This window comes from Rhamphochromis sp. 'chilingali', assembly GCF_963969265.1.
Source record: "Rhamphochromis sp. 'chilingali' genome assembly, chromosome: 19".
NCBI classification, from domain to species: Eukaryota; Metazoa; Chordata; class Actinopteri; order Cichliformes; family Cichlidae; genus Rhamphochromis; species Rhamphochromis sp. 'chilingali'.
Window position 1 is genome coordinate 15,632,803 of NC_137946.1, and position 25,098 is coordinate 15,657,900.

The 25,098-nt window shown below is 42.5% G+C and overlaps 3 protein-coding genes and 2 pseudogenes across 6 annotated transcripts in view; 2 read left to right on the top strand and 3 right to left on the bottom strand.

Annotated features, from left to right (window-relative positions):
• Window positions 1-25,098, top strand: part of LOC308387133 (uncharacterized protein) — a gene marked incomplete at its 5' end in the record, with an annotated part of 100,033 nt that overhangs the window by 49,131 nt on the left and 25,804 nt on the right. The window lies entirely within an intron of this gene.
• On the bottom strand, window positions 44-1,234 carry LOC308387008 (U11/U12 small nuclear ribonucleoprotein 35 kDa protein-like; annotated as a pseudogene). Its single transcript has 2 exons — window positions 1,174-1,234; window positions 44-675 (listed from the first exon to the last, which is right to left on the bottom strand). The product of its transcript is annotated as a U11/U12 small nuclear ribonucleoprotein 35 kDa protein-like (transcript).
• On the bottom strand, window positions 650-19,723 carry LOC308386810 (annotated as a pseudogene). The gene is made up of 19 exons (XR_013974723.1): window positions 19,247-19,723; window positions 18,455-18,661; window positions 18,242-18,352; window positions 17,908-18,007; window positions 16,860-16,927; window positions 16,690-16,760; window positions 16,516-16,598; window positions 16,319-16,430; window positions 16,062-16,202; window positions 15,747-15,847; window positions 15,398-15,563; window positions 4,636-4,720; window positions 3,556-4,545; window positions 3,055-3,359; window positions 2,853-2,961; window positions 2,546-2,684; window positions 2,278-2,443; window positions 2,048-2,127; window positions 650-1,815 (listed from the first exon to the last, which is right to left on the bottom strand). The product of XR_013974723.1 is annotated as an uncharacterized misc_RNA (transcript).
• LOC308386824 (uncharacterized protein) lies at window positions 21,152-23,042 on the top strand. Of its 2 annotated transcripts, none has more exons than XM_080866627.1 (4): window positions 21,152-21,285; window positions 21,977-22,187; window positions 22,276-22,335; window positions 22,754-23,042. In XM_080866627.1, the coding sequence occupies exons 1-4, from the start codon at window positions 21,195-21,197 to the stop codon at window positions 22,827-22,829; spliced, it is 438 nt and encodes a 145-aa protein (XP_080722753.1). In that variant the 5' UTR covers window positions 21,152-21,194; the 3' UTR covers window positions 22,830-23,042. The 2 variants fall into 2 exon arrangements, with proteins under 2 accessions (XP_080722753.1, XP_080722754.1); XM_080866628.1 differs by having other exon boundaries at window positions 21,160-21,258; window positions 22,754-23,007.
• On the bottom strand, window positions 23,606-24,711 carry LOC308386815 (U11/U12 small nuclear ribonucleoprotein 35 kDa protein-like). Its single transcript, XM_080866611.1, has one exon. The coding sequence runs from the start codon at window positions 24,542-24,544 to the stop codon at window positions 23,837-23,839; it is 708 nt and encodes a 235-aa protein (XP_080722737.1). The 5' UTR covers window positions 24,545-24,711; the 3' UTR covers window positions 23,606-23,836.

Genomic DNA, 25,098 nt, shown 5'->3' on the forward strand with positions numbered 1-25,098 from the left:
CAATCTGAAGAATATCAGCATACAAAAAAGTAACCTTTCACACAAACAGTTATCCAAGTCACACACTCATTCACTGTCCTCCTTTGAAAGCCTTCAGCTGTGCTTTGAACCATCCGTCAGTCTTGCAGTACCGCTGAAGTGCAGCCACATGCTTCATGCCTGCTCCTGTCTCCGTGCCTGCGGTCATCCCACTCTCGGCCTCTGTCCCGGTCATCTCTCCTTCCTCTGTTGCCCCACTCTTCTGTTCTGTGTCGGTCCCGATCCTCTCTGGCTCTCCCGCTTGGTCTGCCCCACTCCCTCCCTCCACCACCACCACCACCACCTCGTTCCTGCACCGGGTCTACCCCGAGATTGATGGGTTTACGGAAAGGCCTGTCCCTGCCGCCGAACCGCAGCTGTCCGGATTCCTTTTTCCCTCCAAGCCCGCCGCCGAGCCGCCGCGGCACCCATCCTTTAAGAGTCCTCTCTTGCTCAAAATCCACGAACACTTCATGCTGGTCGACCACCAGCTTGTTAGCTGTCCCGACCACAGATCGCTCCTCTTTGTACTCAATGAAGGCATATCTTTTGGAGAAACCCGTGACAATGTCCCGGACCAGCCGGAGCCGCTGGATGTTTTAGAGAACACTTTGTGTAGTTTATATGAAGTAAGGTTTATTATAATAATAAATAATACTTTTTATAAAAATAAAAAGTTTATAAATAAAACTTTTTATTCATTGCACAATACTGTCACTTTTTTTAAAAAAATAATAATTTTATATAATTACACCATAATCAATAGCATAGATAGTGACAGATTAAAGGCAATAGCATTGTTGTGTTATTAAGCCATTGGTCTAGCATGTGCAACCAGGACACCGATTCCTTGATTCTACAAATCATTCTTCCATAATTCTTTTTGATAGTGCTGGTGGAAAGTGCCTTAAAACTTTTACAGATGTTAGACTGAATCGGACATTGCTAGAAAAAATATTAGAGCCCAACCTGATTCCCTCACTGTGAGTCACATCATCCTGTCAGTGTATGTACTCCCTGATTAATATGGCAAGGAATGACTTATTTGAATGCCGCTTTTTTCACATCTCTGTAGGTCAGTCTTTTTTAGCTACACCACAGAACTCTCAAATGTGCATTTATCTTGTACACAAACGCCTCACAGCTATACCATACCATCGACAGTCAGCTGTGGACACTCTCTTTCAGCATTTGGTTGCTGTGCACTACGTTTCATTTGGAGTCATGAGGGACATGTCTCTATTTCTATGTCCAGGACCAAAATATGTTGGTTGTAACAAGCGGTTATTTGAGTTACTGTTGCCTAATAAAATGGGTGGTAAGTGTATAAAATTATCTAAAAAGACTGAATGTCAAATGCTATCCAAGTTACAGGTGCCTGAACACTCTTGGGACAATGCATTACAAAAACATTCTTTAATAAAACACTGAAACCACAACAGCTTCTGCTCCACGGTGAATAACTTCTTACAAAAATTGTGAACATGCTTCACTTCATTTTTCTGTACAGTTCCATCTGATACACATGGTACAGTATCAAAAGGGTTTGGAAAGGTGAAACAAATTCTTCTATGTAGTTTATTTAAAAAAAGAACTTTTGCTGCGTAGATGCATCTAGTCTTGTTGTTCTAACAGCATAACAATTATACATAAAGGTTGAGAAGGTGTGCTCTTTAGCTCTGCTCCAGATTCATCATTTTCTGAAAGCCTTTACATATCCTCCACACTCCATTTATAGGCCGCTTCCTGCACAGCCTTTTTATCCTCTGGTAGCGTTTCTGTTCAAAACCATTTGACCTGCAAGACACAAATAAAATAACCCTATTAATTATGATACGACAAGCTAAAAGGCCAAAGACAATCCATTCAATTAGGCGCAAATTTAATATAGACGTGGAAAAAAATGATCACAATTTCTTTACCATTAATGTGCAAAATGACAAACTGATGTGTGTATTAAAAACATTCAATATTAAACTACAGTTCTGTCCTCAACAGTTTTCCTCTGTCACCGATGCACAAACTCTACCTGTCAACTCCGTCCCAGCGGTACCCCGGTGGAATATTGAACCGGTTTGGAGGTGGAGCAGGGCCTTTATATCGAGGTTTCTCTACAAAAATCAAAACAAACATACAAATAAATAAAAATACAAACAGTAGCAAAAGCAAAACTGCTGCTATTTAAAAGCTTCTTACAAGGATTGACCTGGTGAAATAAAATAAAGTCATAAATAAAATAAAACATATGTAATGTTAAACATCTTGTGTTTTTGTGCCACGGTCCTTTTTACGCCTGAGCATTGCAGCCATAGGATCGCCTTCTCTTTCCTGTTCTCTCAACATGCGGTCAAGATCCTCAAGTGGCTTAAGGGCTTCGCGCAGCGCTTCCTTAAGTTTCTGGTGATGCATCTGGATCTGTGCCAACCTATACATACATTTTAACATAAACCATTGAACCACTTTTATAATTTTTTATGTGGATATAATCACATAAACTGTGATATTTGAAATGATCATGCACATTTACCCTTTTCCCCACTGAGCGTATTTCTTGTCTGTTGCCGCTTTTTCACCAGCTTTCTTTTTCTGTTCATTTCTCTCTGAATCCAGATCCCTGCTTTTGCCACTTTTGTCTCTGAAAATCGTCTGAGCGTTACGCGATTCATCTGGTCAAAGGGGATGAATGGGTAAGTATGTAGAAACTTCATTATTTAATTTTAGGACTAAATAAAATACGACAATATAGATGATAAGCTGAAATGAGATGCAAAGCTGTATGAAGCTCTTCAATCAATGGGTGTAAAAAAATCTTAAGAGAGAAAAGTTGATGAAACCTTCAAGTGGCTGATTGTGTTTTTCTCTGCGTCTGTTCTCCTTTTGCTCTTTCCTTAGAATGTCCACAGAAACCAGGCCTGCCTTTCCACCAGATAGCATCCTTTGGCCCTGGTTATAAAAAAAAAAAAGACAATTGAAAAATATAACATTTGAGTGAAATCAGATTTGACATTAATCTTTGTTCCAACACAGTCTGCTTACCTGTGACTGGCCTGGCCTACGAGGTGGTGACAAATCTCCATCCGAGTCCCTTCCACTCGGTGGCTGCCCCCTGGGTGGAGACTGGTCAGAGTCTGAGCCCCGTTTAGTTTTTGAGGGCCTCCTTGGGGGAGATTGGTCGGAGTCTGAGGCGTTTCCCTTCAGGGGCCTTTTCCTCGGGGGAGACGGATCCGAGTCTGAATCATGTCTATTCTGACCCTTCTTAGCCACCGCTGACCGATGAGGATCCGGTGAGCGTTTTTTACTTAACAAGGATGAGCTGAGCTTGCTTTTGTTGGAGGCTGAATCTGACAAAGACACAGTTAATTTGTTAATTTTCATTTTGTAATGCCTTTTGAACAAAAATTAAAGATTTATTATTAGATCAAGCTATGTCTTTAAAATAAATTTCAATTCAAAACTCATGTTAAATGGGTCTCTGCTTTTTACTTTTATTCATATGCCACACCAGATTCCACTTTACAATTTAAATGGATCACTCACCTTTACTTTGCATTTTTTCTGACTTTCCTGAACACTGTCTTGGTGGTGACAAGTCTGGGGAGTCATGGCGTCTTCTCCTGGGAGGAGAGACATCTGGAGAGTCGTGACGTCTTCTCTTGGGAGGAGAGACATCTGGAGAGTTGTGATGTCTAGTCCTGGGAGGAGAGACATCTGGAGAGTCATGACGTCTTCTCCTGGGAGGAGAGACATCTGGAGAGTCGTGAGGTCTAGTCCTGTGAGGAGAGACATCAGGAGAGTCGTGACGTCTTCTCCTGGGAGGAGAGACATCTGGAGAGTCGTGAGGTCTAGTCCTGTGAGGAGAGACATCTGGAGAGTCATGACGTCTTCTCTTGGGAGGAGAGACAACAGGAGAGTCGTGACGTCTTCTCTTGGGAGGAGAGACATCTGGAGAGTCATGAGGTCTAGTCCTGGGAGGAGAGACATCTGGAGAGTCATGACGTCTTCTCCTGGGAGGAGAGACATCTGGAGAGTCGTGAGGTCTAGTCCTGGGAGGAGAGACATCTGGAGAGTCATGACGTCTTCTCCTGGGAGGAGAGACATCTGGAGAGTCGTGAGGTCTAGTCCTGGGAGGAGAGACATCTGGAGAGTCGTGGCGTCTTCTCTTGGGAGGAGAGACATCTGGAGAGTCGTGAGGTCTAGTCCTGGGAGGAGAGACATCTGGAGAGTCATGACGTCTTCTCCTGGGAGGAGAGACATCTGGAGAGTCGTGAGGTCTAGTCCTGGGAGGAGAGACATCAGGAGAGTCGTGACGTCTTGTCCTGTGAGGAGAGACATCCGGAGAGTACTTCCGACTTCTCTTTGGTGGAGAGATGTCTGGAGAGTCATGCCGGGTCTTTTTGACAGGAGAATCCTGTCCTCTTCTCTTTGAAGACAACTCGGGTGAGTCATGTCGACCTCTGCTTAATGAGCCAGCCTCTGTATTTTGATGTTCTTTTCCATTTCCTTCCTCTGTGTCATCATTTTGATCCACTTTTAGGAGAGGAAGTAAAACTATAGTAAACAACAGTCTTAACTTAATATTGCACAAATCCCCCCCTACTTCTGTGACTTCTTATTTACCTCCAATTGCTTTCCATCTGTTGCTGGTCCTAAAAACTTCCATCTGTTTCACTTCCTCAGGTCGATCATCAATCACCTCAGCAATCTGAACAGTTAACAAGAGATTAAGTTTTAAAACAGAACTTGTTGACATAACAAAATTACCCAAACTACAAGCATACCCATTTAATACAATAGATTAGATTTCAGCATTAAGTAAATGGCCTGTATTTGTATAGCGCTTTACTTAGTCCCTAAGGACCCCAAAGCACTTTACACGTTCAGTCATCCACCCATTCACACACACTGGTGATGGCAAGCTAAATTGTAGCCACAGCCGCCCTGAGGCGCACTGACAGAGGCGAGGCTGCCGGTGTTCCAGATCTACTGGCGTTTAGATCAACTGGCGTTAGTCGAACAGATGTGTGGCAGACTTCCGTTTCAGGAGCTGCTACCTACAGACTAGCAAAAAAACGCCAAATGTGTCATCTGTGACACTTGTGAGGTTATCTCAAACACACTCCGTCAGTCTTGATGCTGTTGAACAACAAAATGTTTAAAAATGTGGCGAGTTTACCTAGGGTTATCCTCATGCGCGACGCGATCGCGAAAACAGCAAACAATTAACACCATGCCGATGTTGTTCACAGGACAACAAGAGTAAACGATCGGGAGACTCTTGTTGTCGTTATCGTTCCCCTCACACGGTTTGTTTCTCCGAATTCAGCGTTTTTGCTTCACAACTAAAGCGAGCAATTTACTTTGTGTGCACTAACATGGACTCGAGTCAACCAGTGCCACCACTGGCCAAGTGCCACAGCCTACAGCCAGATCAACTTGTGACACACATCTGCAGCACGTCTGAATTCGTTTCATGCACAATACATTTGTACCTTTCAATTGTGTCTGTTTGTGCGTCATGCAAATAAACCTTTGAAATGAATGAAATGACACTAATATTTCACTAGTTTTGTAACATCACATGTCGTTACCGTAGTCTGTGTCTTTTCTCTGCGAACAAACATTTTAGAGTTGGTTGTTATATACAGTCTGTATAAGTGTGGTTAATCTAATAAACATTTGTAAGGAGATGGCAGTTACTGTGAATGTACAGCAGTTACACAGTGATTAGTAATAAACAGTCAGACAATGACCCTGACTTTCTCATTCAGTCTTGTAGATTGAATGCACCTTCTGTGGAAAGTGGTACCACACAGTGTGTGTGGACTTCCCCTGTGCAGAAGGCGACTACAAATGTTGTGCATGTTAAATAAACAGAAAAAAGTGATCCCTGTTGTCTTTGTGTTACACACTGAAGGACGACAGGGTTCATTCAGGTGCACATGAAGATTTATTGCGCTGAAACACAGCAAAACAATTCAGTGTTACTGGCGGCTTCCATTGTAATAACTGGCCTGCGTTACTTTTGTGGCATTACGTGTAATGGCCACGTATTAATCAGCCCTTAACACACAGAGAAAATGACCAGTACACAATAGACAACATAACATGTACTGGCTGGTCTATTTCCTATAACTTTAACTGAAACCCGCTAACAGTTTCCTTTCACCTTACTGATGGAACAACACGTTACAGAGATTAATGCAGGAGGCTAACATGACTTAGCTAGCGCACAAATGTTACTAGGATTACCCACAGATAACGTGAAACAACTCCCTTATTCGCTCACATTAAACACCATATAAACAAGAATTACACTCCAAACATGTTAAATAAGCATCAACTTTACATAAATGTATGTAGTTCTCGTATATTGCTCTCACCTGAAACACAGCAAAACAATTCAGTGTTACTGGCGGCTTCCATTGTAATAACTGGCCTGCGTTACTTTTGTGAAGGATTATTTTGCCAGTTACCCGTTTGGCTGAGCCGCCACTGCCACCTACTGGCGAAACTAAATACCGCCCTCACATCACGTCAGGTGGGAGCAAATGAGCTTTTCGCTCTGTGTTATGATGCAAATTATTGTCACAACAAATAGCAAAAAAATGATGATGGGGGGTGGGCACGAACACATAAGGAACACATCTGAGACTTGTTCTTAATGCTCAAAATACTCAGGGCGCCACACCCTCCCCTGCTTAATAAAAAAAAGAAAGAAAGAAATTTTTTCCTAAACTCTTTGAACATGTTTGCTGTTGTCAGTACATTTCTTGTGTACTATTAGTATACCTATCCCTGGGTAACAATTATGGTTACACATGCTTCTGACATCTGTTCAATGAAACATTGCAATTCAACAATTTGCATTCAGCAAATTAAAAGTCATGGTAGAAGCTAATCATGAATCATGTTGTGCCAAGTAACCATTTTTCTCCCTCAAGGTTAGTAAACAAGTTCATCCTGTTACTCTGAATTTCTGACTGTAACCAGACTCAATATTCGGCCAACAATACACTAGTCTGTTACCACACTTAACTTTGTTTACATATCAAGGCATCTTTTACAGATGGTCATCATCATCATACGTTCAGCATGTGACAAGTTAGCACACACCATAAGAATGAATGTTAGATTCTGTCCATTGTCTGTTGGTGCTACATTTGCTCTATTCTGCTTGTCACACTGTTCATGTAAATGTCTTCATTTTGGATCAGTTTCTTATTACTGTCTCTCACACCTTGCTGGTATATCTTCAGGCCACCAAGGCCTCCACAGTCTCTGGGTGCAAATAGCTCCCATCTTAACACTGTCCATATCAGCTTGTCTGACTGTGGGTTGTCCTAATATATCATATGTCAGCATTTTGGGCTGACGTCGCTCTCTCTTGGGGTGTCTGAGGACAGGTGACAACCCTTGTTCACTGTTGGAGTCACTGTCTCCTTGCTCATCTTGTTGTTCATCCTGTGACTCCTGGTGGTTGTAATGTTGCTCTGCTGTCTGCAACTCAGGTTCGTGTATCTCTCTGTGGTCCTGTAAGAAAGGGTCGAAGTCAGCTGTTTGAGGCTCCCCCAGTTGTTGTTCACCCACCAGAGATTCCAGGGTTGGAGGGATAATGGTGGTGGTACTGTTTTGCTGTGGAAACCTCCACACAAGCTCACCCTCATCCTCACTCTCTACGTCTGTGTCTTGTTGTAGTAGCTGTTGTTGAGCTTCTACCGTTTTTTGTCTCAGGCTTTTTCTTCTTTCGTTTTGCTCCTGTCTGTGTGGATTTTCCACAGGTAGACTGTCACATGGAAGCAACAGGTTCCTGTGTACTGTGCGGCTTTTTCCTCCCCTCTCTGGCTTGATCTCGTAAACTGGGATGTCAGGGCTTTTTTGACTCACCACCACATACACTGTATCCTCCCAGTATGACCGAAGCTTGCCTGGGCCTCCTCTCTCCTTGAGGTTGCGGAGCAGGACTCTGTTCCTCGGATGAAGTTGAGCTCCGTAGATCTTACGGTTGTAATACTGTTTACCTCTTGAAGCTTCTTTCTGGGCTGCCATAGATGCAATCTCATAGGCCTCCTTCATTCGGGATTGCCATTTTGTCACATACTCCTCGTAGCTTAATTGCTGTTCCTGTGAAGGCAAGTTGAACAAGATGTCTATAGGGAGTCTTGGAGTACGGCCAAACAACAAATAGTACGGGGAAAACCCAGTAGCCTCATTCCGAGTGCAGTTGTAGGCGTGCACCACTTTTGTCAATGATTCCTTCCAGTCTGCTTTTTCAAGGTCAGTTAGTGTTCTCAACATGGACAACAAAGTTCTGTTGAAACGCTCCACTTGCCCATTTCCTTGTGGATGGTATGGGGTAGTGTGAGAGCCACGTAAACCACAGACTTTTTGCAACTGGGAAAACATCTGATTCTCAAATTCCCTGCCCATGTCATGGTGGATTCGTGCTGGGAAACCAAAGTTCAGAGCAAAGTGATTGAAGACCTTATCCACCACTGTTTTTGCAGATTTGTTTTTTGTTGCATAAGCTTGTGCAAAACGTGTGAAGTGGTCCATCACTACCAATATGTACTCATATCCCTGTTTACAAGTCTCAAGGTGCAAAAAGTCTATGGACACAAGCTCAAATGGGAATGTCGTTGTAATGGTGGTCAGTGGGGCCCTGGTAATCTTACTTGGCCGCTTTCTCTTGAGGCATTCGCAGGCATGCATTACAAAATGCTCCACATCGTTTTGCATTCGAGGCCAGTAGAACCTGTCCCTTATTAAACACAGAGTTCTTTCTGCCCCCAAATGTCCCATCTCTTTGTGCAGTTCCCTGAACACAGTGTCACGATGCTCTTTAGGGAGAAGAAGCTGGTCTCTGCCTCTCACTCTCCTATAGAGGACCCCATCATCATTTATGTGCACTCTGCTCCACTGCCTCAGCAAGATTCTGACATCAGGGGGTTCTGCTGTTAGGGCACGACCTTTTGGTAAGTAGTTGTTGATTTTGTGTTGTAAAAAGCGACTGATGATGGGATCTTTCTCCTGACTCACTCGGATTTCCTCGGGTGACAGAGACTTTCCAGCAGACAGTGTGACCGCGTCTTGCACTAAACTGACGGCACTCAGGCTGACAACAACAGTTTCATGCAGCAGATTCTCCCTCTGCAATACTGCACTTTCAACAGCAGCTCTAGCGACACCCTGTTTGACTTCTGATGTGCACTGTGCCATATACTGCTCAATGTTTAGTGGTAAGCGGGATAGGCCATCTGCATCAGCATTTTTCTTCCCTGGCCGGTATTTGATAGTAAAGTTGAAGTCAGCCAGTTCACTCACCCAGCGGTGGCCTGTGGCGTTCAGCTTTGCTGTCGTAAGGACATATGTCAAAGGGTTATTGTCTGTGTAGACAACAAAATGTGGGGCGTAATATAGGTAGTCCCGAAAGCGTTCACAGACTGCCCATTTTAAAGCCAAGAATTCCAGCTTTCCCGAATGCATATGATAGTTTTTCTCAGGGGGTGTTAATGTCCTTGAGCCATATGCAATGACCTTCATCTTGCCTGCTTGCTTTTGATATAACACAGCTCCCAGGCCCTGTTGTGAGGCATCACAATGGAGTACAAAGGGCTCTGAGAAATCAGGGTAACCCAGAATAGGTGGCTGTGTTAGACAGTCAGTCAACTCATTTAGGGCATTTTGATGGCTCTCAGTCCATTTAATGGGTGTGTTAGGCGGTGGTCGACCTTTCGGTTTTGTCTTAACCACTTTCCCCTTTGCCCTGGGCACTGGTGGCGGTGCTTTATCTGGAGGCAGTGTCAGCAACTGGTACAGGGGTTTTGCCACTTTTGAAAAGTTTGGGATATAGGATCTATAGTAGGACAGGAATCCTAGGACCCGACTCAGTTCCCCCACTGTGGATGGTGGTTTGTCTCTCAGAGCTTGTACAGGGACTATTTCCGCTGGGTCCATGGTATATCCCTCTTCGGACACCATCCGACCAAGGAAACGTACCTTTTTCTTGAAGATGTCACATTTCTGTGGGCTGAGTTTGACACCATGTTTTTGGTATCTCTGAAGGACGGCTCTGATGTGTTCAAGATGAGTATCAAATGAAGTAGAGTGGACTAGGTTGTCGTCCAAATATGGCTGACAGATTACATCCCGCAGTCCCCTTAAACAGTCCTCCATGCTCCGCTGAAACTCTGCTGGGGCTGAGCTGAGGCCAAAGGGTATGCGGTTCCACTGGTACAAGCCCCAAGGTGTGATGAAGGCTGTCAGGGGGCGACTTTCAGGGTCCAGGAACCCCTGATGGTATGCTTTCCCCTGATCAAGAACAGAGAACCAGGAGCTGCCATGAAGGGAATCTAGCATATCCTGAATTCTGGGAATTGGGTGTCTGTCTGGTACTGACTTCCGGTTGAGTTCCCTGTAATCACAGCACAATCTCAATTCACCTGACTTCTTCCGAACGCAGACGATTGGAGATGAGTAGGGTGACCTAGACTCTGAAATCCACCCACGGTTCAGCAGGTCTTGAAGATAGTCTTTCACCTCTTGGTGCAGAGGCTTTGGCACAGATATGTAGGTTTTTCGAACAGGTGTTGTGTCATGCAATGTGATGTGCATGTTTAAACTGGGGATGCACCCAACATCTTTATCATCATAAGCAAAAGCATGACATTCCTCTCTTAACAGCTGTCTCACCGTTTGTTGTTCATTTTCACTGAGATGGTCCAACTTAACTGGAGGGTCCCACTGAGGTGGCTTATGGCTGGAGGAGGGTGTGTTCATAACCTCATTCACCTGTATAGGAGGCTGTGATGAAATCTGCTCCACTGAGTCTTGTGTCTTTTCAGGGGTGATGGGGTACACTGCTTTTATTTCTTCCAGATGTCCCAGAACAGTGTGAGGGATTAAGTTGACATCCCGCTTGTTGGTATTAGCTATCGCGACTGGGATGTACACTGACCTGCCCTCCATTATGGTGACCAGTCCCTCTTGGATGACAAGACCCTCAGGCAACTGTGATGGTTCATTCGGGACAAATAACAGACTCTGTCCTGAAAACTGGGCTCCAATGTGTGCACGGACATATGTGGTGGTAATCTGTTCAGCAGCGAGACATAGTCCCCTCTTTCCTGCCAATACTGTGCCCACACTTTGGTTTTGGTCTGGTGACTGCAATAGTTTTAGTACTGATTTAGCAGTGTGTACTGATACTGAAAGGATTTGGCTGATTTTCCGAACGTTGCGTGAGCTTGGTTGTCGCTTGCCCCATTTACTCACAACTTCCTCTATTACATTAAATCCAATAATGGGCAGTTGTGCAACATTGGGGTCACTGGATACAAGCATTGGGACTAGAAGACAATTTTCAGGGTTACAGTCCAAATAGAATTCTGTCTCTACCCACCCATCATATGGGATTTCACTACCATTAGCTGCTAAAGCCACTAGAGGTTCTGTTCCCAACAGCTCAGCAAGTGGCCTGACAGTGCTGTGTGGTAGGTGTTGTTCTCGCCATTCATTGTTAATCAGACTTGCCTGAGCTCCAGTGTCCCACAGGGCCTCTACTGGTACCTTATCTAGGTGGCACTGAACTGTGCATCTTTTCCCAATGAGACTGATGAGCTTGGTTTGCCGTTGTGAGGGTATATAACCATTAGATGTGTCACTTGTCAATTTGTAGCTGTTTGGCTCTTTGGGGCCAGTTTCAGTGCGTGTGAAGTCATTTTGTGGTGCTTGTTGATGCGGGGTGTCTTGCCCATAGACAGGATTTACCTGGGACCTGGGTGATGAGTGGGCTACTGTGGGTCCCGGCTCAGTAGCCCCCTCCCGTTTCCCTGGGTGATCCTAGCCTGCCTGCACCCTCGGGAAAGGTGACCCTCCTGACCACAGCGATAGCAGTGTCTACACAGATCACCAAGCTGAGCCTCTCTGCACATTTGGCAACCTCTAGCACGTCTTGTTGTAGGAGAGAACCGACTGTCCATACTTGACCTTACTTTTGTTGCTTCCAAAGTCTCATTAAACATTTTCTTTACTTCAAGCACATCAGCTTTCAGGCCTTCAATCAGCTTAGCTGTCTCTGAATCCAGGCCCTTATTCTGTCCTTGCTTTTTCTTTGTGGCACCTCCTTCACCCCCCTTTGTCTGGGTTTCATCCTTTCTGTCTGGTTCACTGTTCAAAGGTGGCTGAGTGTGGTTGTGCTGTGACTCTGTGTGTACCTCATTTATCCTTGGTGTTTTTACTGTAGTATTTCTCCTCAGTTTATTTTGTCGCTCTAATTCAAGGCTGGCTGCTTCATTTATCTTCTCAATTAGAACCTCATCTGTTACTTGGTAGTTGCTAAGATAAGGCTTTAACTGAAACTTCACGGCTTCACTGAGGAGGCCAGTCTCTAATGAGCGCAGGAACTTGCGCTGAATTAAGTCTGGGCTGAACTGCTCCCCTTCATCGTCATCACCAGACTTCCAGAGCAATTTCTCTCTGAGTTCTATTGCCCTGAACAGAAAGCACTGAGCAGATTCTTTGGGGTCTTGAGATATGCTCATGAGTTGATGAAGCAGGTCAGCTGACGAGTCTACTTTGTAATGTCCCCGTAATATAGTTCTTAGTGTGGGAAGTGTGAGGTCACGCTTCACTTCCAGCAAGTCTCGAAGGTGAAGGCCAGGGCTTACTGCCTTAATCACAGCTTCAATGATTTCAGTCTCTGAGTAGCCTTTCTTAAGCCCGGAATCAATTTGGTTGGTCAAGCTAGTGAAAGATAACTTGTCTTTTTGTCCTGCTTCCCCGATCTGACCCCAGATCCGAAAGTCTTTTCTCAGAGTCACTTCTGGTGTAGTAAAGGGTGCAAGCTGACTTACTTGTTTTTCACTTATCCCAGCTGCACCTCTAAACTCGGTCCCCAACGCTTCAATTTTTTCTTCCAGAACACGTCGTGCTTCTGCTTGAGCTTGTTGGAGCTGACTGTACTCTTGTTTCAGTTTTTCTATCTCACTGAGCTCTGCTCGTTGTATCTTCACTTCAGCTACAGGATGTTCTTGTAATGACTGTATGAATGACTGGAGATCACGGATGAACTGCTGAAACACTTCAGATTCCTCTGTTTTTTCAATCTCGTCCAGAGTACTTTCTGCCAGCCGAATCAGAGCACGTCGGGACTGTCCTTTAAAACCCACCCCTGCTGGTTCGCTGCACTTAAGATGCTGGCATACCTTGGTGAGTTCGGGTTTCCCAAGTGTCCACAAGGCTGTGCTGATCTCATCCTGTAGTTGTTCCATCTTTACCAGATGTTGATTTAACGTGTTCTAGGTTCTTGTCTGGAGCAGGAAATCTGCTCCTGGCTGGTGGCTCGCCAAATTATGTTACACACTGAAGGACGACAGGGTTCATTCAGGTGCACATGAAGATTTATTGCGCTGAAACACAGCAAAACAATTCAGTGTTACTGGCGGCTTCCATTGTAATAACTGGCCTGCGTTACTTTTGTGGCATTACGTGTAATGGCCACGTATTAATCAGCCCTTAACACACAGAGAAAATGACCAGTACACAATAGACAACATAACATGTACTGGCTGGTCTATTTCCTATAACTTTAACTGAAACCCGCTAACAGTTTCCTTTCACCTTACTGATGGAACAACACGTTACAGAGATTAATGCAGGAGGCTAACATGACTTAGCTAGCGCACAAATGTTACTAGGATTACCCACAGATAACGTGAAACAACTCCCTTATTCGCTCACATTAAACACCATATAAACAAGAATTACACTCCAAACATGTTAAATAAGCATCAACTTTACATAAATGTATGTAGTTCTCGTATATTGCTCTCACCTGAAACACAGCAAAACAATTCAGTGTTACTGGCGGCTTCCATTGTAATAACTGGCCTGCGTTACTTTTGTGAAGGATTATTTTGCCAGTTACCCGTTTGGCTGAGCCGCCACTGCCACCTACTGGCGAAACTAAATACCGCCCTCACATCACATCAGGTGGGAGCAAATGAGCTTTTCGCTCTGTGTTATGATGCAAATTATTGTCACAACAAATAGCAAAAAAATGATGATGGGGGGTGGGCACGAACACATAAGGAACACATCTGAGACTTGTTCTTAATGCTCAAAATACTCAGGGCGCCACATTTGCTTACTGATTGTTTTCAGTGTTGACAAGCCACATTGCTGCCATTGCATCTTTCAACATGTTTGTGGGTAGATTTGGATGTACCAGGGGTAAGTGCAGCCACTCAGCCTCTACTCAATGTCATCATAGCAAGTTAATCTAGTAGTAGGCTATGGTAGGCTCGGTACTTGGCCACAGGTGGCAGCAGTGGACTGACCTCCATTTGAAACTGCTCCAGCTGCTGTGTGATAGTGGATCTGCTACAAATTGAAGATCATATGGAAGTTTTGGAAATTAACCCTTGTATTATGTTGAAAAACAAAAAAGTGACATTGATTTTGTTGCGGGTCATTTTGACCCATACTGTGTAAATCCACTCAGAATTGTCAAGAAACTGCAATAAAACAATAGCACCTTTATTTTCCATCAGATAAACATGTAGAACACAGACATACAACAGTGACTTTCCATAACTATTTTAGGAACAATTTGGTTTTTCGTTCTTACAAACACGTATTTTGAACTTGCCCAACGTTCTCAGTTTTTCAATGCTCAACATTTTCGATTTTGTCCACATGATGGACAGAATGTAACTGTGTGCTTTCTGCAGATGTACTTCTTGTATTTCTCACAAAAAGTGCTTGTTTTCAAACAGGAATCTTCCTAACTAAGATTTAAAACAAAAGATTTCTACGTCTCCTCCAGTCTCACAAACAGAACCAATCGACACACCTGAGTCACTGACTTTCTTATATCCACTCACTCTCACTGGCTCTGTTTATTACTAATCACTGTGTAACTGCTGTAAATTCACAGTAACTGCCATCTCCTTACAAATCTTCATTGGATTAACCACACTTATACAGACTGTATATAACTACCAACTCTCCAGCCATGTTGATGGATTGCCTATATTGGCTGGAAATATTAATTTCCAGAGAAAGGACACAGACAGACGATGCTTACAGGATGTGATGTGACAACACTAATGAAATATTGACGTGTCATATTTGTCCAAGGCGTATTTCATTGTTATGGAAAAAGAGAATATTAAAATCATGATGACCAATTGGAGCAGTGATTTCTATGACTTTGTGTATATAATTTGGAATTTTGTACAAATGTAGGCCAATAAGGAATATATGATATCATTTCATTCTTTTCAAACAGACACAATTGAAAGGTACAAATGTATTTTGCATGAAACACTGGGTTTAACAAAAACAACAACATTATCAGTACCCTCAGGTGAGGAAGTACCTTGTTCATGTGTGGTGGCAGCTGGGGACCTATGAAGCCAACACTGTTGTGAGGCATGGTGGCGATGGTGCCTGGGCTCACCACCGGCTGGGGAGATGCCTGACCAGATATGCCAGCGTTATGGTTCAAGTGGCTGTAGTCCCCAGTTTTTCCCACATCTGTGCACCTGATGACATGGAAAAAAGAATATTAACCATGACAAAGCATCAACATTATAACATTAGGTTATAATAATACATTTTCTACAAGAAAAGTGAGAATAAACATGTCTACATTATTAAATAATGATGGGAAAAGTTCTACTGAAGGAATAAGCCTAGAATGTTTAAAAATACCGATGTTTACTCACTTGATGTAGAAGAGGACATAGGCCTGCTGGTTGAGAACAGTGCTAATGTCACTGACTGACACGGACGAGTCATTCATCTGAAACCACTGCTCATTGCTGGCCTGTGAGACAGAATGAGAGAGATGTGACACAGCAGATTCAGTTTCTGAATTGAATTTGAGCTAAAAAGAAGAATCTTATGGTTATATAGGGGTCTTTTTTTTCTTTCTTTCAATGCATACAAAGTAGTTTTCTGCTGAAATGTGTTGTTTATGGTGTTTGTTTGTTTGTACTACGCAACAGCAGCATTCAAACAGATTCGGGCACAGCCAGTACCTTAATATAGCAGAAATAGTGTCCAGTATGACAACTCAATCCAGAGTGAACCAGCACAGCATACAGCCTGTAGAGCTGGGGCTCCCCGTGGGACTGCGACATGAAGGGCCGCAGATCCAGATGCTCCAAATACTTCACATCCTGATGACCACCAAACAACAAAATTCAAACATTACATGCAAATATCCTGTTTTATAATAAAACAAAGCATCTGTCATGTATCTTTATGACTTAAGCAGACACTATTGGCCATTTGCCTTTGTGATTTTGCCTCCACTGAAGTCTGCAAAGCGTTTGAGTGAGATGGTGAGCACATTGGCGCTGCGATGGATTGTAAATCTTTTTGAGGCCGTTACCATTTTGTTGCACCTGAAGGAAACAAACATTCAGCTTGTTGACAAAAATCACACCTAAACACTAAAACTCATCATGGTTTGGCATCTCTTTGACTTACTTGGTGCATTTATAAGCATTTTCGCCACCCAGCTGTTCTGGCTTGACAAACTGCTCCAGAGCTTTGGAGACATTTGGAGCAGTCTATATGAACAGAGAGAGAGAGGAAAAACCTCACACTCCATAATGCAGAGAATACATAGTAGCAACGTCACTTTGAATGTTGTCCAATTACCTTAATTTCCAGAGTGATATCCAGAAAAGGGTCAAATGTATCTGAGACAGCTTTGCAGTTTAAACATTTAACTGAAACAGAAATCAGTGCTATGAGTATCACACAAGCTGTAAGACATAAAAAGACAAATAAAAGAAAAATAAATCAAACCTTAAAAAACAGTGACTTACCTCTGGATCTTAGGTACCCGCCAAACACTTGATGGATGAAAGAGGTTGCCTGCGTTTGCCTGTCCAATCTATAATAAAAAGATAAAGCACAAAAGTTAACTAATAAGGACAGTGCAACAATTAACTGACTGACCATTTATTTTTTAGCATTTTGGAACCAGACAATCACTTTACAGTATTCAAGTAGCAGAAAAGACAATAGGAGGAATTGGAGCACGATTAATTACTTAAGAGGCCATCTGCTGCTACACGGGAAGAATTGATTTGATGAGAATTGACACTTTAGGTTCTTAAAAAAATAAATGAATTAATAAATTATTTTTAGGAGTCTAACAAGAAGCACAACACTCAGCCCAGTGCATCTGTTAAACGTGTAGTTTTGGTTAAATGTGCACATAGACTTCGAAGCTCTATAGTAACACATAGAAAAACCTGGATTTTCTGAATTTTGCTGCTGCAATAATAGCACTAATGCCATTAGGGTGAATAAGAGATGACCTGAGGGGTTGAGTGCTCCTGCTCACACTGCTTACCCTGTTGCCTCAGAAGAAATCTATACTAGACACTAAGTCTGGCAGCTCTCTGCCATAATCCCAGACACCTGTTTTACTACACGTTTAAGCCGCTTCTGATCTTTTCAAGCCCTGTTACCAAAACAAGCTACCACACCCAGTGTAAGAATACTTTCTGTGTTGGAGCAGTCAAGTTCATTAAAAAACTTGATATAATAATGAGGTATTATATCAAGTGGCTTGCCTAGTATGTAAACTGAGGTGTCAGTCAGGCAAGAGACTGAGGAATCTGCATTTCTGAAAAATACTCTCAGCAATTGAAGCATTAATAGTTAAAAGGAACTAGTATAAACTGCACTTCCTGAAAAACAGGATAAAGGATTTATTTCATATTCTCCTACTGTCACGGTGTTACCTCTACGTAGCTAATTATGGATCTTACTACATAATAAAGTGCAAACACTGTCAAGCCCAAGTAAAAATATTTTTGTGTGTTTAACTTGTTTAGAATGCATGCAATGTAAAATGACACTCACTTGGTTCCAGGTAAGCAGGACCTTTGCATAGCATCCACTGTGCACCGCAGGAATTCATGAGCATCTTCCTGGCTTCCATAGCAGAAGTGGTTTGCAATCCCTGTGTGAGGGGAACGAGGAAAAACAGAACCAAAAAACAAAGCAGGAGGTGAATTATTGTAAAGGATACCACAGTTAAATGCAAGTTTACACTTATTTAAAAACAGAATTCAAAATCCCTCCAGATTATTTCCCTCCAAAATTACAAAAGGTAAACAGTCACACAGCGCCTCTTATCATTAAAATATAGGTAAACACTTTGCACAGAGCACAGCAACAACAGTCATCCACTTACACCCAAGCTCATTGAGTACACCAATGGGCTTAATGACATTCCCAGAGTTGGTAAAAACCTGAATGATGTGGTTTTGCATGGTACACATCATACAGAACCCTGGCTCATGACCTGCAGCAGAGACAGAGACAAAATACTGAGTGAGTAAGGAGTGATACAATGTGAGAATCAGCGCAGGACTGCGTAACACCACTGTTGGTGAAATAAACTTACATGTTTTGGAGTGCTCCCGCGTCAGCATGTAGTTTGCTAAAGGAGGGGTGTAGCTGAGACACTGCAGGGCTGAGTTGAGGAAGCAGGTGTTCCCCATGTTCTGGAGGCCTGCACCAATGAGGTGAACCTGGGCCCAATTTAGGCTGAGCCGATCTGGTGAGAACAGCACCTTCTGGGGCAAGTCAATTCCATCGCCACTGCTGATCACTGACACACAGAGCCACAATTATTACTAAAAATCTGTTTCAATACATTTTAAAAAGGAGATAATTTAATGCCACCTTACTTATACAACCACACACTGGCACATGGCAAAGTCATGTCAGGACATCACAGTAATAGCTACAACTATTAACAGTTATATAATGTGATTCTGGCCACTGTGAAAAACTCCTAAACAGCCTCAGGAAGAAAGATAGGACAATTTGCCTTCTCCTTTGTTTCTGCTAAACAAGTTGGGCTGCCGGTCTTTATATAAAAACAGCAATTGCATCACGAGCTGAAGTGACTGATCATGCAAAGCTGGATGCATTACATAACTGGATGAATGAACGGAGAAGGGAAGCAGCAACACAACACCCACAAAAGCAGTTGTCAAACTTGTGTGAAAGCAGAAGCAAAAAGATTAGCTGTACGTTACTAAAACCAATTCTGACAAATATGGGTAAATAATGGCTAAAAAGTGTGGTTCCATATTTGCTAAAACTGGTTGGAAAACTATTCTGTCTGACAATAAAAATCTTCAAACAGCTTAAAAAGACATTTTGAAAAAAAGCCAGGCTTTGCTCTGACCTTGGTCCTTGGGCTGGTCCTCAGAGGAGGGTGTACTCTGAGGACCAGCCCCTTGGTCCTTGGGCTGGTCCTCAGAGGAGGGTGTACTCTGAGGACCAGCCCCTTGGTCCTTGGGCTGGTCCTCAGAGGAGGGTGTACTGTTGTACACAGCAGCTCCAGGTCCGAGTCCGGCTGACTCGTGGTCAGACTTTTCTGAAGATCTGTCAACTATGGTCATTGTTCATAGCTGCATTAGGAACATAGACACATACGTTTATGAACTGAAAACAAAACAAAACAAAAAAAACAACAACAACTCATTGTTATTTTGGAAAAAGGGAAAGGGAAAGAAAACTTAAATACTACATCAATCCTACACTGGTTAGGTAGCAGTACAGTGAGTTTGGACAACAACAACTAAATACAAAAGCCACATTAACAGATTATACCCAATTTCGCTGTGCAAAAAACTGCACAATGACAATAAAAAGCTCCAAGTCTCTTATAGCTTATAGTTAAATAACGCTATATTAAACACTGCCCTCATACCATCGCCTAAACTTTCAGCAAACAAGTATCAGAAATTGTGTTAGATTGGATGATTTGTTTACATTCAAAAACAGACTAGCATAAGTGAGAGCCAAATATTAGTTTTTGACCGTTTGTTTTTATTTGAATCATCTTGTCAGATTCCTTTTAAATAACAAACACCAGTAGACAAGAGTAACTTTCGACATCTAATTTAACTCTGTCCAACTAACAAACTTAAAATATCGACAAAAATTAGTGTTTAGAAAACTCAAGAGGGGAAATGCCAGATAACCCACTCGACCGAGGAAATTTCCAAGTCGGAAGCACGTTTACAACAGAAGCAGCTGTTCCCTCCCACCTGCTCTTACAGAGTGGCTCACATTGGCTAAATGACGGCTGCTAGGCCTTTAACACGCAGCGTCGCAAAACCTCAAGAAAACACACAAAAAACCCTGATCATATCAGACGGAGAGCAAGTTGAGAGCTTACCAGTCTTGTCGAATTCCGAGATGGACTGACGCGCACTTAAAGAAGATGCAAAAACCATGGAAACCACATAAACATATTTGTACATTAACATAAAGCTGTTGTACACACACACACACACACATATGAAGAGAGAGAGAGAGTATGCATAGTATGCAAACGGCTACCAAACAGCCATCATAATTCGTCATACAATGAGAACAGAACAAATCAACAATTGTTATAAACACTGTTATAAACACTGAAAAGTTATAAACACTGAAAAGAGTAAAACAGAAATAGAAACAATGTCCTAGTCAAGAAATAACAAAAGGATTCAAAATTACCGTCATTATTTCTGATCTCGCTTTAATCTCGGTGCACATCACTAAATAAACAGACAGAAATAAAACTTTGTTTTGTTGTCACAAAAATCAGGTCTGTGTGAATGATTAATTGTCACTGTCATTAAGCATATTTTATAGAATTTATATGCAAAGTAAACAAGCTGTGAAAAAGAGACCTAACTGGAAAGATTTCAGAAACTGTGAAACTTGTAAAATATGTGTACACACACACACACACACACACACACACACACACACACACACACACACACACACACACACACACACGTAGGAAAATATTTAGTATACACATCCAGAAATGCATATACTATTATATATTGTACATATATTTATTAGTTTCAGATGTAGCCATTCTTGTGTTTTGCTTGTTTACATTATTGTATTTTGCACAACTCTGTTGCTTGTGAAGCTCGCACACAAGAATTTCACTCACATGTGCTGTACCAATGTACCTGCACATGTGATGTGACAATAAAAGTGATTTGATTTGATTTGATTTAACTGGAATCACTCCAAAGTAGTGGGTTAAAAAAGGGGAACAAGAGTCAACAGTCTACATTTCACCCTTTTTAGGATTCCTCCTCTACCCGGACACACCTGCTAAGATGGAGACCACATCACGTGAGGCTTTCTGCTTCAGGCCTATCCCAGACCAAGATCCAGGCAAAGGTCAACAGACTTGGCTCACCCTAGAGAGTAAACTCATCATGTCTGTATAAAGATAAGACTCATTTATGATGGCACGCAAGGCTGTGGCTTTCTGTTCAGTGCATGTGTGTGTCTTGGAAATGGTTTGGGCAGTGTGCTATGAGTGAGAAGGCAGAGATGGTAGAGATTATAAAGGTGATTTTGTGATTAAAGCTTAGATAAAAAAAAACCCCTACACTGCCATTAAACTGAAAAACACTGTAATAAAGTATTTAATACCTCAAATAGAACATAAGAAAGACCATATAAGGTTAAATGTGAAAATGCTGTTATAGACACAGAGCATCTGGAGGAGTGATATTGTTTTCTCTGCTGTGCAGTGAAATTCCTGCCACTCTTACTCACAGACACAGGATTGGATTGCCCTCAGCAGTAATTATTTGTGTATGTGTTCCCGTGTCCTTCACACAGCTCTGCGACATCCAAAGCAAATGATTTATATTCATAAGAACATTTCATCTCATTTATGTATAAAGTATTATTCTCTCAAGATTAAAATGAAAAAAGCAAATAGTGTAATACATGTAGTATGATCAAGAAAGTAAGAAAGTTTATTTATGGAAAGTGTGATTACTGTTGATGAAATTCTGCCTTTAGCAAAGTTCTGATTACCCTTCAGCAGGCTGTAACACACAACAGGAATCTCACCATTCTCCTCCTGCATCCTCATGATAAACAGGAAGAGGAAACAGACGCGAGGACAGAGAAGTGAGAGGGAATGAGCAAGAAGGCAACCGTGATCACATGTCAGCAGCAGCAAAAAACGAACAGGAAACAGCCCAGATGCAGTCTCAGTATCAGAAAGACTTCCCTCCCCCATCCTCCTGCCACAGGAGGCGGACACCTGCTTTCCCGCAGCCTGACAACATTGGCATTAACCCTGCGTTCAGGTGAGAGCAGGTTTATCATCATCACAGTGTCCTTCATGTAGGGAGCAGCTACTCTGTGTCTGCGTGCTCTGATTCTTCTGATTCACAGGATCAACTTCAGCACGGTCCAAAGAGAGACTTACCCAGGCTGGCCCATCGTGAATGTCGGGTACGGTGGAAGGCAAAGACCAGCTAAGCATGACTTCTAAGCGGCAGTGGAAATCATCTTGCATGTTTGCATACATGCATGATTAATATTAAATGTCAAAGTCATATTTAACAAATGCTTGAAATTTGTCTTGTCCCAGCATGTATTCCCAATAATCATACAGTAATAAACACAAACCAGTGGAAAAAAGCCTCAGTTTTCAGTGTGTTTGACGTATATGTGTTTGCACTAACTTCATTGTCTCTTCGTATAAATAACACTACAATTGACAGCTTACTACTCAGAACATACTTGGAAATAAAAGTCAGTTCTACCTCTTGTTTTTTTCTGGTACATTAGAGAATTACCTTTTAATGAAATAAGAGATTCATTTCCCGTCATCTTTCATATTGATGACTTCAGAAATACTTGTGCACAGTTTAAGAATCCACCCAGTGACCCATAACCGAAAGCTGATTGACCTCACTGGGCAGGACCGAGGATCAGATGGCTGAGTAAGAGCTGAGTAAGCATTTGATTCAAATTCCTGAGTTGCATGTATATGGAAAAAGGAGTAAATGTGTTTGAATACTGAGTTTTCTTCCCTCAAGTATAAATCTTGCACAACACATCATTACCAACTCTGAAAACAGGGGTCACATGAGGCTACACTGGAAAACTACCCAACTTGGGAAATCTTAAACATGTTGCAACACTTTGACAAACAGTAACACCTTAGATTTCAAAACAATGACGAATTTTATTGTTTATGATATAATCTGATTTACATTTTTTAAAAAGAAATGGAGCTGACAATGTGCTCTTAAACTTATGCTTTTTTAAAAACAAAACAAAACTGCAAACTCATTTTACATTGTGAGTCACATATAGCCTTTGACCTTGAGTGGGCCGGACCAGCGAAACTTCCCTTTCTGTCAGTGAAAAGAAGTTTACTACACATTTAATCCCTGGAATATCTTAATATCAGAAAAAGAAATGCAGTTTTGTTTGTCTCAGTTTATCTACATGATAAACAACATTCTGTAGTAAATGGGGAAAAAAGTCTGTTGGGACTTAAATTGCAAGAAATAAAATTTGAATTGTATATGTGGGGTAATAATATTTATGATAACTGTATAAAAGTACAGTTCCGATTTCCCAAAGCAATCCAATTGGACTCTTAAGCAGTGATTCTGGCTGCTGGCGCTCATGTTTGACATGATGGATGTAAGTCTCATTTGGCTGGACACCACCCGTATTGTAATTTTTTCGCTAGAATAAAGAGTTGTAAAAAAAAAAAAAACCCCCAACAAAACACAACAACCCTACTTTGTCATTCCTGAGACTTCCCTGAGAAGAACTGAATATGACAGCCACAGGCAGAGTCCTGATTACCATACAGTACAATCTGAAGAATATCAGCATACAAAAAAGTAACCTTTCACACAAACAGTTATCCAAGTCACACACTCATTCACTGTCCTCCTTTGAAAGCTGAAGTGCTGAAGTGCAGCCACATGCTTCATCTCCGGTCCCGGTGCCTGCTCCTGTCTCCGTGCCTGCGGTCATCCCACTCTCGGCCTCTGTCCCGGTCATCTCTCCTTCCTCTGTTGCCCCACTCTGCTGTTCTGTGTCGGTCCCGATCGTCTCTGGCTCTCCCGCTTGGTCTGTCCCACTCCCTCCCTCCACCACCACCACCACCTCGTTCCTGCACCGGGTCTACCCCGAGATTGATGGGTTTACGGAAAGGCCTGTCCCTGCCGCCGAACCGCAGCTGTCCGGATTCCTTTTTCCCTCCAAGCCCGCCGCCGAGCCGCCGCGGCACCCATCCTTTAAGAGTCCTCTCTTGCTCAAAATCCACGAACACTTCATGCTGGTCGACCACCAGCTTGTTGGCGTCCCGGCGGGCCCGGACCACAGATCGCTCCTCTTTGTACTCAATGAAGGCATATCCTTTGGAGAAACCCGTGACAATGTCCCGGACCAGCCGGAGCCGCTGGATGTCTCCGTACTTAGAGAACACTTTGTGTAGTTTATCTTCGGTGGTCTGTGGGTTCAAGCGGGACACAAAAAGCGTGAGCAGTGGGTCTCCAACGACGCCTTTGTTGGGCTTGTACCGGGCACCCATGGCCCTCCAGACCGCTCGATCATGGGGTTCCACGTCTGTGCCGTCGATGCTACCAGCTTTCAGCGGGTCGTACACCTTCGCTATCGGACTCCAGTCAGCCATTTTAAACTAGAACGATGGCACAGGAGACTGGCGGGCTTTACAAACAGTTTTCAGGGCTAATATTTCTCTGCATTAGTCGCCAATTACGCGTTAAACCACACCAGTACCGCTGAATCTATTCACTCTTCCAAGTGCATCAACAAAAACATTCCGTAATGAAACGGGGTCCAGTGTGTCACATTTTAAAGTCCCCCTACTCGCCCGACTAAGGATACTAGAGTTCCGCTGTGCTAAGATACTTAGACCAACTTAAAACTTAAATTAAAAATAGATAACGTAGATTAATTATAGCATCGGTCGACAAATTTGCAAGTATGAAGTAAGGTTAATTATTATTAATAATAAATAATACTTTTTATAAAAATAAAAAGTTTATAAATAAAACTTTTTATTCATTGCACAATACTGTCACTTTAAATTTTTATTTTATTTTATATAATTACACCATAATCAATAGCATAGATAGTGACAGATTAAAGGCAATAGCATTGTTGTGTTATTAAGCCATTGGTCTAGCATGTGCAACCAGGACACCGATTCCTTGATTCTACAAA

What these genes read in the sequence shown, in the direction of transcription:
- LOC308386824 (XM_080866627.1), top strand. Translation starts at nt 21,195, where the DNA reads ATGGAGACCACATCACGTGAGGCTTTCTGCTTCAGGCCTATCCCAGAC. An exon ending in GACTTGGCTCACCCTAGAGA is followed by an intron (nt 21,286 to 21,976) that starts GTAAACTCATCA and finishes CATGATAAACAG; the next exon opens with GAAGAGGAAACAGACGCGAG. An exon ending in GGCATTAACCCTGCGTTCAG is followed by an intron (nt 22,188 to 22,275) that starts GTGAGAGCAGGT and finishes TCTGATTCACAG; the next exon opens with GATCAACTTCAGCACGGTCC.
- LOC308386815 (XM_080866611.1), bottom strand. Translation starts at nt 24,544, where the DNA reads ATGGCTGACTGGAGTCCGATAGCGAAGGTGTACGACCCGCTGAAAGCT.